Raw genomic sequence first — 12,163 nt, forward strand, 5'->3', positions numbered from 1 at the left:
ACACACAGAGACCCACCTGTCTCTGCCTCCTGAGTGTTGGGATTAAAGGCCTGCACCACCGCTGCCCGGTGAGTGTGTCTCTTCTTGTTGCGCTCATATTTACTTGGGTAAGTCAAAGCCTTTTAATTGTGTAGTTATCAATACAAACCAGTCTGCACCGACTGAGGATCAGCTAGCTACTAACTGTCAGGGGCACACAGAGGCAAAAGAGTATAATGGGGAGGAGCTGGTGGCCTTCAGAGGAGACCTAGGCCACAGTCAGTAGGTGTTGCAGAGAGGACAGTGCACGACAGGGACTTATCCAAGGCACTGATAGAGGGAAGATTGGTTAAGCTTTGATTGTATTCCCAGTGAGCTGATTAAGAAACTCAACCCAGTGAATGCAGAGGGAGAAAATGGAGGGTGGGGGAGTTCAGCAGAGCCTAGAGAAGCTGGGTTAGGAGGGACTCCAAAGCAAACAGACCAGGCTGAGGAGTGGCAGAGTGACCTGGACATCTAAGAGGTGTCAGGACCAAAGAGCAAACCACACAGCTTTGCAGTGAATCAGGAGAGTTTTCGGGTTAGGGGATTATAGTCAGCTAAAGAAAGCCGACATAGGTCACTCTCAGAATTTCAAACTCTACTTCCAAGACAATGGAACCCAAGAAAGGAACTGAGCAGTGGAACCATAGGCCGAGGCCCTGATTTGAGCGGTCTTTGCCTCGTGAGGAAAGGGCTGGAGACTGCCAGATGGGAAGGAGCCTGTGGAGTCTGAGTTTGCGTGATGTCTGAGGAGATGGAGACAAGGTCCTTTCCTGGTTGGCTTCAACAGAGCATGCTGGTTGGTTATGGAGGTGGGGCTAAGGATGAAGGATGGGTCACCTGTAGTCACCTGGATGGAGAGAAGCAACCTTGTTTGAGACAGTGGACACAGGAGGAAAATGAGTGAACTTCGGGGATGCTGAAACAGGATTCTAGACACTTCATATTTGAATACCCAGTATGAGGTGTCCTGTGGGTGACTGGTAAAAGTGTGTGTGTGTGTGTGTGTGTGTGTGTGTGTGTGTGTGTGTGTGTGTTATTTAGGAGAAAGTTCTGGACTGGAAACCAGGGTGAGATGTAAATACACATACAGAAGTGCAATTTTAATTCACAAAGAAAGTGAAATGGAGTGCACACAGGAAAAGTGAGCCCTACATTGCCAAAATGACGACAGACTTCTGATTGTCCCTGACATCTCAGAAGCGTGCCGAGGCACTCAGCCCACGTAACAGCACCAGCATGAGTGTACTGAGATCTCCCCTGTGTTTAGAAACTTCAGTGAAGCAAACCTGGTTTCCCTTATGTAAACTACTCAAACAACATGAGCCTGGAAAAATCCATGGCCCCACTGTGGTGAACACAACTCTAAACCGAGGCCCCTGTAATTGTAACTATTTCTTGTCTATCGTCCTGAAGTGTGACAGAGCTACGGGCAGATGGAAAGATCTTACCTAAACTAGGGTGTGTCAACTTTAGACAGTGCTCACACAGGTGATTTGCTACAGTGGGAACCAATGGGCATCGCCGCCAGCTATTTCAATTGCACATCAACTAGCATGTTAAGCAGCACCAGCCACAGACATGCGTGGGCAGAAACCACGCAACACACAGCCCAGAGAAATGGAGCCTTCAAGTTAGTTCATGCCACCCCACAAAGTATTAGGTATCTCTTTAGGGCCTCTTACTTTTCCCCCAGGAGGGGATAGCCGAGCATCTCCGAGGTCTCCATCACATTCAACACCTTGCTGCCCAGGTTACCTGCAGAAGTGTCCAGACAAGACTTTACTGGGAAGTCTTGTAGTTTGATTTCACAGCCCCAATTAACCCCACAAACAGGCAAGTATATTTAATTCTGATAACCTTTTCATTCAAGATCTGTCATCACCCAAAAGCCAGGTAGACCAAGGTACGTGTATTTTTTTTTCTTCCAAGGCCTTAGTATATATTACTGCTCTTAGCTATTGAAGGAAATCTGATTGCTAACTCGGGTTTATTAAAAGATTATTTCTTCCAGCTCCATCCATTGTAAACCAAGCTACAGGACTCAAAATCATATTGTGTCTTATCTGTCTGCGTGTACACACATACATACATACATACATACATACATACATACATACATACATACATCTGAGAAAGGGTCTCACTGTGTTGTCCTGGCTGGCCTGGAACTCACAACACTCTGTCTTCCAGGGTTGGATTGCCAGGCTATGGATGTATGTATGTATCCGATTTGTGGGCATAAAAAGACCCTACTGGTATCAATATTAAAACTGTTTTTTTTTTTTCCTCCCATCAAAGCAGCTGTTTCATCCGCGAATAGTAAACTAATTGACACAGTTCTTTTCGCTTGGAATTGAACCGCTCCCTCACACCAAAACCACTTTAACTGTACTCCCTAAAGTTTCTCCAAGTCACTCCACATCTGAGCAGCAAGCGAGCTCAGTCCTCCGCTGGCTCGCTTTCCCCCTTCCATTCCATCTCATCTATGGTTCCCAGGACATAGCGGAGACTTCTGGCTGCAGACGCTGGAAAAATGTAACTCGGAATTTCCTACAATCTCAGCTCCACTTTCTCCTAGGCGCCGGCCGGGGAGGGTTGGAGCCTTGTTATTGTCACGTGGCCGCGGGGGCCCGGGCGAGCCAATGGGCGAGCGCCCGCCTCCGGGCCCCGCCTCGCCGCTCGGCCGCGCCGGGACTTCGCGCCCCCGCCGCCCGCCGCAGGCGGAAAAGTTTCTCTACAGGCGATCGAGCTCTCGGACGCCGCTCGGGCTGCCCGCGCCGCCGCTGGCCGTCCTTCGCTGCTGGCTCTCCCGCTGCGCGCGGGCATGCGAGGCCTTCGGTGCCGACCCTGAGCAGGCGAGGAGCACGCGGCCGCGATCGGCGTGTCCAACCCGGTCCGGGGAGTCGGTGCTCGTCGGGGGAGGGGAAGAGGGAGAGAGTTGGCACGAGGCTGCGGAGCTCCGGCGATGGATGCTCCCAGGCTCCGAGCGGCCGCGGCGGCGGCGCTGGGGTTGCTGCTGTGCGCGGGGCTGGGGCGCACGGGCCCGGCGGGACACGGAGGCCACGGGGCGCCGGGACAGCCCTCGGAGGATGCTGCACGGCGCCCATGCCCAGCCGCCTGCCACTGCCTCGGGGACCTGCTAGACTGCAGCCGCCGGCGGCTCGTTCGCCTTCCTGATCCCCTCCCGGCCTGGGTCGCCCGGCTGTGAGTATCAGTATCATTCCCGTAGGGTGGAGGGGACGGCCCCACCGAGGGGTGCGTGGACGAGCGGAGTCTGCCCAGGCCGCGAGTGGAGCCCCTTGGGGGAACTCAATCTCCCTCTGCGTCCGCGCAGGTGGGCGCTTGGCTCGCCACTCCCGGGCCAGAGGACCAGACGCCCGCGACCGCAGGAGCCAGTCTGTGGAGACCCCGGATTTTCCATGTTTTCTTCTGAGTTTATTATTTGGGAAACGGACCCAACCTTGTCTTCCCAGTGGTTTAGAGTCCCTGCCTGTCCCCAGTCACTGCTTTCGCGCCTTTCACGTAGAACCCCCTCCTCAAGCTGTGGTGCACAGACCTTTCTTCTTTCTGTGCTTAATTTCACATTAGCAGACCATCAGCCTCCCTCCCGGGCCACTTTGTAATGCGTCTTGGTTCCGGTGAGAAGTTGGGTGCGAAGTCTGATCTGTAGATAAGCAAGGGGAGGAACGTGGGTTTTCAGAACCGACACCTCCTCCAGCAGCGCTGTGAAGGTTGAGGACCAGCGCCTAGTGCTGTTTGGCGTATTTTCAGCTGAGAGGTCTGAAAGCCCGAAGTCGCTGCCAACTGTGTGGAAGAACACAGAAGAAAATGTAATTTACTTGGAAATGCGAGTTTTTACCAATGTCACCCCTCCTTATTCTCTCCCAACCCCTAATTTTGTTAAAATTGGAGGGGGTGTTTAAGCCATAAGCAAAATAAATAAATTTTAAAAAAAGTTGTATTAAAAAGGAACAGTTGTCCTGCTTAAAAGAAAAAAAAAATTGCAATCATCAAATTGCACTTCATACTTAAGATTCCTAAATTTAGGCCTAGTGGAAATTCTCAGCTCTTAAACAATCGTCGAAGGTCTTGACACTAGTGGTCAGGCGGCCTAAGAAGTCGTGTTTTTGAACCAGTGTGCCAACCTAAATTCTTTGATCAGCTATAAACTGTTGACCATCAAACAAAGCGCCTTGTTTCAAGAAGGGGTTTTAATAAGGAAATAGAATTAACGAGAATTGGATTGATATTTAATGGCTGATTATGGAGTGTCTGATGGAGCAGCTTTTATTACTCGTGAAAGGGAAGATAAAGACTTGAGCCTAAAGCAGGAAGACTTTCAATTAGTTGTGGCTAATTCCATTCAATTGCCTCTTGGGGGAGGTGGGGGGTCGCGCTGCCGCCTCCATGGGAAGCAGAATGGCTCCATTGACAACATATGGAACATGTGAATGCCTGGAGGCGAACACCTATGGATAGCCGAGGCATGGAGAGCAAACTAAAATGGCCCTTCCCTGGAGTGCCTTTTAGAAATGCTTGCTCAGTCTAACTTTGGTTCCTCAATGACAGGTGGCCCATAAAATGCCGTCAGTACACACAGTATTGTGCTTTGGAATCTAGAGGCATTTTAGAGAACCGTGGATCTGGATTGGAAGCAGAGTTGAATCGAAAGGGGGATTCAATGCCTATTTAAAAGTTCTTAAAGAGAGCTGACCTAATTAGGATTTTGTTTTGCAGATAATTTGGTGGCACACTAACAAATGACAGTTTATTTGGTTAGCACAGTCTTTAATTACATTTCCGCCAGTAGTAAATCTTCTCAATACAAGTCCACATTCCTTAAATGTATGTGAAAATACATCCCACTTGTATAAATAAGCACTTAAGTCTGTTTTCAGAGGTCCCGCTGTGACCTCTCATCTGGACAGCCTCCCCTCCGCTCTTGGACTCCTGTGACATCTGACCATCTTCCTAGGTGTCACCAGACCATGTGGTCTTAAGTTCTTTATTGTCAGGGTTTCTTTTGTCTGTCCTCAAAGCCCTAGAGTTCTGTTCTTCACTTCAGAGAAGAGCACAAAAAGCAATGTGCCATTGAGTTCCTCTCCCTGTTATTTGGTGTATTGCAACAGGAGGTGTAAGTTGCTGCTGGTTAAATCTTACATAATTACAAAAGCTCTTAAGTAGACCGCTTCTGCGACCAGGGAGCGAGTGAGTAGAAAAATGTGTCTTGTTCGGCACAGCTCTCCTTTCCTCGGGTCATTCAAAGAGCAAAAGTTTGTCTTTGCAACAGTTGATGAGAAAGTTCAGGAAAGTATGCTTGTGGGCCTTTTGTTCCCTTTGTTGAACGTGCAAGTTATGAACGTCTGTGCTGCGTGTGTGTGTGTGTGTGTGTGTGTGTGTGTGTGTGTGTCCCCACTTTATCCAGTTGTCATTTATTACCACAGGAGCGCCTTGAGTGGAAAGCTGAATAGTTGGAACTGAACAATAATAACACTGTACTTGCTCCTGCTTTGAGAACGAACCTGCAGTCCTGTAATGAAAGTGGCTATTAATAAAGTCACTGCTTGGAGCCTCGCTCGAAAACCTTTGTGCATTTGGAGCTCTGAACCCAAAGAGGAGGAGGGCTTGTTAAAATACGTGATTTAGCCAAGGTGGGGGGAGGCGGGGGGAGATGGTTTGATTGCCAACTGGCACCTCAAGTGTTTCGAGATTCTAGCTGGGATTTCAGATGATGCATCTGATCACGTGGAAATGTTTGTGCTCTGAACAGGGCTGAGGCGAAAGTCCGAAAGGTGGTTTGTGCTGGGGTGACTTCTTTGGTGTTGGCCTGTTAGGGAATCTTCTGGAGTTGATGGCAGCTGGGGGTGGGGAGGGGAGTAAAAGTCCTTATGGTTTCCCCAGCTGTTCGTCTATATTTTCCAGACCCAAACTTTGAGCCTAGTAGGCTGATTTATGAGTCGCTTTGGGTCCGTGTTTTAAAACAGCTACAAGCCTGACTTTTTGTTTTTCGCCTTTCCATATTTCTGCTGAGTTAGCAGCTTGGCAGGCCCCTCTGGGGTGAAGAAGCACCACTGTCTTTGCGTTTTTGTTTTTGTTTTTTTTCAAATTTGAGCCGGAAGCCAGATTTCCAAATGTTTAAAAAGAAGAAAACACTAGCTAGCCCCAAGTGCTGTGAAGTCAATAGTTTTCACATATGCTCATTCCCTTGATAAAGTGACTCTACCATACACAGGGTTTGATTTTTTTTTTTCCCCAAGCCTTTGCCCAGTGGCTTTCTGGGTAAATAGTTAACGCCTTGCCCAACCCATGTATTGGCCTCATCACAGCAAATCTTGTAAAAAGAAAAAAAGTTTCCCGGGAAAAGATGTTCTTTTAAGGAACTTCACATAACAATCATGCCCTCCCATGGAATGATTTCTATCCTGGGTTCAAGGAAACACTGGCGTCTTATGTCCCGAATCTCTCAGTGTTCCATCCATAAAAATAATAGAGGGACGATGTAGGAAAATGTAACATCCTCTGAAAAGATAATTATTTCCGAAATGTATATTACTTTAAAAAAATTAAATTTAGGTAAATTAAACGTTCCATGGCTTTAAGTATTTAGCAGTAAAAGTCACTTAAGAATTTTTTTTCTCTCCGTTCCCCACATATAATATGGTTTTAATAGTATACAGATCTGAGGATGGAAGCCTTTGCCGTAACTGAAATACGTATGGCTGCCAGCTCCTGCTGGAAGACATGAAACCAGTGTCCCCAGAATGTACACTGGGCTGCAGGCTGTTCCCAGTTTAAAGACCTTTTGTTGGGGAGGCTGGGGAGGGAGACCTCATCCCCTGACTGGTGGGAAACTTTGAGCCCCCACATCTCATTTCTCCCAGGATTCCCTGTGAAATAATCCTTACAATGAGCTTTTCTTTTAATTTAAAAGAAAATCAACTGGATGAAATGTAAATACCAGATTGCCCCCTCCCCAGGCTTTTCAAACGGAGGAAACAATGGTGGGTGGGGGCAGGCTCAGCATTCTTGAGTTAAGTAGGTCCAAATGACGGTCTGTGGAGTAAGGCTAAAGCCCCAGGTGGAAGACTCCTTTCTGGGTTGTGTCTTAAACCATGTGAGCAATCTGTGACTGTCTGGGGTGCTAAAGGCACTCAGGTTTTTGTTTGACTGCTAACGTGAGTTGTTGGGCTCTCTGCTTCCTTGATGAACTCCAGATGGACTTGGGCTGGACTGAGAGGGGAAAGTGTCTGGCTCCAGCCAGCGTGGTGAGCGTGCACAGCAGTGGTTGTAATTGCAGGATTTTTATAGTTGAAATGGGAGCCAGATTTCCCCCCCCCCCTTCATGTTATAACTCCACCAGAACAAATCTGCTCATGTCTGTTACTGTCTGGTAGGTCTCTAGGCAAACAGAGCTTGAATAAAATCTTTGCAAGTTCCTTATTTTTATTTTCTTTTAGGGTGAAACACAGAAATTAGGGCTTAACTCTCAAAACAAAAAGCATGGAGAATGACAGGCTCCTTCATTTCCAGTTGTCGATTGAGCAAGCAGCAACACTGATTCTCTGGGTGTGTGATTTCTGTTTTTCTCTTGTTTGTGGGAGAACATTCTGATGGAGGTAGTGTGGTTCATGCTTGTCAGCAGCTAACTTTAGTTATCTAAAACTTTGGTGATTTAAAAGTCTTCATTTTCAACACTGAGGAATTAGCCAAGGATGGGCTTGCCTCTTCCGGAAAGGGAGCTTCCAGCCACGTTGGGCTTGAACCTTGTTCCTAGTGACTGTTCCAACCATTTTGTCTTCCTTGTACTACTTTGGAGGCATGTAGATGGGATGTTGAAACATTTGTTGGATCTTGTTCCTTTTTTCAAATCGTGATGCTGGGTGGACTTCCTAACCCAGAGCAGTGTGGCTAGGAGTTGGTTACTTTTAGTCCTGTGACGCCTGTGGGAATTGTTGTGAAGTTTTACGGGGCCTTTGAGTAAGAAGCACGTTTCTTTTAGCGACCAAAATGCTTGTACCGCTTGCCCTGCGTTAATAGATGGTTGGTGTGGTTTAAATGGTGTGCTGCATTATTGGATATTGAAATTCAAAGAGTTCTTAGGGGAGAGGATTCAGGCTGTGGTGTATCCCTTTGAGCATGTACATTCAGGGGCGTGTGCGATTGCGCGCGCGCATGCGCGCGCGCGCACACACACACACACACACACACACACACACACACACCCTCTAGTCCCTTAACTAATGCAGAGAAACAAATAGCTAAAATAACTACCCATGGATGCCAACCTCTGTTCTCTTTGACTGCCATAAGGACATTGCTACTTAATTTTGTGATAATCAAAATGTTTCTTCAGAGTCCTTGTTTCAGCAACAAGGTTCCTGTCTAATTAGCTACTTTTCATAGTCTATGATGTCATTGTATCAAGTTGAGGGTGGGGAGAGAGATGAGAGGCTGAAGCAAGCTCCAGTTCATAAAAGGTCTGTTCACCATGTGCCAAAAAAACAGCTCTTAAAATGCTTGTGGGCTTCAAGTATTTGAATCTGCCAGCCTCTTAAACTAAATTTGCCCTCAGAGTTTGTCATTTCGAGTTTGACATTTGGTTGCCATTTAGTTTGTGGGCAGAGTGGTCCGATTATTTCTCTTCTTGCCACTGGTGTTGAGAGAGATAATTCAGAACCCCGCTCTGCATGGTACATCATTAAGTGATATTAGTAACTTTTACGAAACTGCTTGTAATACCCCTTTTTTTTCTTCCAGGGACCTCAGTCACAACAGGTTATCTTCTATCCAGACAAGTTCCCTGAGCCACCTCCAAAACCTTCGAGAAGTGTGAGTCCCAGTCACTTCCTATTTGAGGGTTGCATAAAATGTCCTGCCCCTCCCCACCCCCACCCCGAGACCATTTCACGGGATGAACCTTTGGATTATGGAGACCTTCCTACAAACTTTTAAGTGGGCGGGCGGGAGGGCGGGGTCTTTAAATAATAGACAGTGTTTTCACATCTTTGGATTTCAGATGACCTAATTAGCCTTTTCTGTTCTTTTTGGCATTCTTAGGAAGCTGAATAACAATGAACTGGAGACCATTCCAAACCTGGGACCAGTCTCCGCAAATATTAGACAGCTCTCCTTGTAAGTGAATGTCGACATCTTTCCCATCATTCCCATGTATGTTTGTGAGAGTGGCAGGTACTATCTGTATCAGTGATTCTCAATCAGTGGACCCCTTCGGGGTGTTACAGATCAGATATCATGCATATCAGATGTTTACATTAAGATTCATAACAGTAGCAAAATTATAGCTATGAATTAGCAATGAAATAATTTCATGGTTGGGGGTCACCACAGCATGAAGAACTGTATTGCAGTGTTAGGAAGGTTGAGAACCACTGATTTATATGAACTAGCATGTACCGCTTAGAAGCAAACTTTGAATACCCTTTCCAGGGCATAATAAAGAAGGCGTCTTTAAATTAACTTGTTTCCACTTCTAAATCTCAAGTATTTGTTTGTTGTTTGTTTTGGAGCTGGGGGTGGAACCCAGAGCTTCTTGCTTGCTAGGCAACCCATGAAGCTACCAAGCCCTTAAGCATCCTTACAATGCACTTTACACTCTGCTGTCTTTGCTAACCTGACTGCCGGGATTCAAAATAAGTTACTTAGAGCTTTGGTTATGTTCTGTGGACTAGAATTAAATTCTGACAGTGCTCAGCGGTTGGCAGGCCTGAGAACTGTGGGTCCTGCGTTATATAATATTTGTCGTTAATGCTCAGACTTCCTGTGAGGATAACAGGGACTGGTAATATGCCATTGAGGTCTCGTCTTTATTTTTCATTATATGTGTATGTGGATTTGTGCACATGTGAGTGCAGGTACCCTTGGAGTCCAAAAGGGGGCGCTAGATCTCCTGGATCAGTTATCAGCTGCTGGATGTGTGTGCTGGGAACCGAACTAGGGTCCTCTCCAGAGCAGAGTCTGCTCTTAATCAATGAGTCATCTGGCATCACCTTTTAAGTATGGCGCCTGGCATGGGAATCAGGATTAGAAACCCCCACTGAAAATGTCAACAAAGGTAGTTAAATTAGTAAGTGAAGTCAAAACGTGAGTTAGTAATTTTTCAGGTACAATTAAGATCATGTCAGATTTTCTGTATTTTCAGTACAGATAATATGTTTATACTCATGTACTCAGGTCAGTTTCAGGAACCATCTTGTCTTGGCAGCATTTAAAATGGCATTTTGTATGTTCCTGGTTTAATTTCAAAAATTAAGCAATTTCCTGTCCTGATCTTAAGTAATTAAAAATTTACTTGTCTCCAAAGTTAAAACATGTTCTTCAAACAGCTTGATTAAAAGCTACCATTGTTCCTTTTTTTTTTTTTTTTTTTTTTCTGGTAAAGGTGTTGGGAAGGTTGAAGTTATATAGTAAATTTCAGGCGAGCTGGTCAATTAATTAAAGTGATCACTCTCCAATTGCTTACATCTAGTGATTTATAGTGGTTTGTTTTTACTGAAGGCCCAGGTCAGCCAAGTCACCCCGCAGCCTCCGAGTCTGCTTGTCTCCTGTTTGAATAAGAACTAAGTGGTATTTGATACTCATGTGGTTTGCCCAAAGATCAGAACCAGAGAGGAACGAAAGAAAAGACACGTGGTATTTGTCAAATAAACACTGAATTTAAAAAAAAAAAAAAAAGTTTTCATATTAGTATTAATACCCATTTTCTTCATGTTTTATTGGTGTCCGAGCGGAAGGCATCTTACAGCCTTGGGAGTTATTTTCGCCCGGCCAAGGGGGCCTGTGAATGTTTCTCTTTACCCTGTCGACTTTGTCCTGTGTTTCAGCAGACTCTGTGAACCTCCTGGCACTGTGGTGGCTGAGGGTCTGCGGTATCTTTTGCTCTGGGTAGGGTGGAATATCAGCTTCTAGTTTGGCGTGTCGTTGAGTCGGAAGTCTAAGAACATGCAAGGAAGTTATGAATTTCTCTTGGAACTGACTAGCTACCACCCCACCTTTGAATGCCATCACTTATATCTAGAAAGCCAGAGGCTGGAACGATGGGGGTGCAGGGTGGGGGGGCAGTTAGGAATGGTCCACATGCTGTTTCTGCGTGTGCTTAGCTTTCATGAGGCTGTGTGTCAAATTAGCCTCCAGAATTTCACTTCCTTTCCCTTTCATCGGTCAGAGCACATCTGGGCAGTCTTATTTTGTACCTCTCACATAATGCGAGGCCCAATTATTGCTTAACTTAGGAAGCCCCTGTGGGGGGTGATTTATGTGAGGAGTCTGCTCATGCAGTATGGAGAGTGAAAAATAGTTTTTTTTTTTTATGCCCGTGAAAGGTCTTGAGAACCTTACCTCTCTGGTGGTTTCTTAGTATAAATATTTTATTTTCTCCTGAAGGCTCTCCTGGATATTGTAATATATAGTTATTATTTCTAAAACATTAATATCATCTGTATCCTATTGTGTAGACAGAATATTTATTTTCCTTCATAGAGAGGCCCTGGGAAGTAATCTCAACTAAATATCAGTACTTTTAAATACATTTCTGAAATTGCAAAAAAAAAAAAAAGGTATTAAACTTCATGACATGGCTCAGATTCCATACTTGCCTTAGCACTATATTCAAACTGCATTTTTCAAAGTAGTTTCTAAAAACATTTGACCTTTGTTATCAGGTTTTGTTTTTTTTTTTTTTTTTAGCTTGTTTTTCTACATTTTTGAGGGAAGAAAATATTTTTCTGGGCTATTTATGTTATAAAAAGGAAAAATTAGTTGGAGTTTTAAGCATATATATATATATGTATATATATTTTTAAACACACACACACATACACACACACACACACACACACACACACATATATATATATATATATATATATATATATATATATATATATATATCTTTATATAAAACATTTGTGGTATATATCTTCCGTGCATATTATACAACTTAAGGGTAAAGGTTTAATACTCCAGCTTCATGCTATTGTCTTCCTTTTCTGTGTGCCATGGGACCCTCCCAGTTGGAGTAGCTGACTTCAGAGATGACTAGCTGGTAGAATATTTGTCTCTGCCTATAATTGTAGGAGACAGGAGCTAATGTGGGGTCAGATGGCATCCCATGTCCAAAGAC

General features: G+C 45.2%; 1 protein-coding gene across 2 annotated transcripts in view; it reads left to right on the top strand.

The window, feature by feature from the left end:
• The first annotated feature begins 2,725 nt into the window (after positions 1–2,725).
• Lrig3 (leucine rich repeats and immunoglobulin like domains 3) overlaps positions 2,726–12,163 on the top strand; it is a 50,652-nt gene continuing 41,214 nt past the window's right edge. For both annotated transcript variants that reach the window (XM_036170214.1, XM_036170215.1), the window contains exons 1-3: positions 2,726–3,228; positions 8,782–8,853; positions 9,082–9,156. In XM_036170214.1, the coding sequence (XP_036026107.1) occupies positions 2,990–3,228; positions 8,782–8,853; positions 9,082–9,156 (386 nt within the window). In that variant the 5' untranslated portion in view covers positions 2,726–2,989. The remainder of the gene's footprint in view (positions 3,229–8,781; positions 8,854–9,081; positions 9,157–12,163) is intronic.

Source organism: Onychomys torridus, chromosome 20 (assembly GCF_903995425.1).
Source record: "Onychomys torridus chromosome 20, mOncTor1.1, whole genome shotgun sequence".
Lineage (NCBI taxonomy): Eukaryota > Metazoa > Chordata > Mammalia > Rodentia > Cricetidae > Onychomys > Onychomys torridus.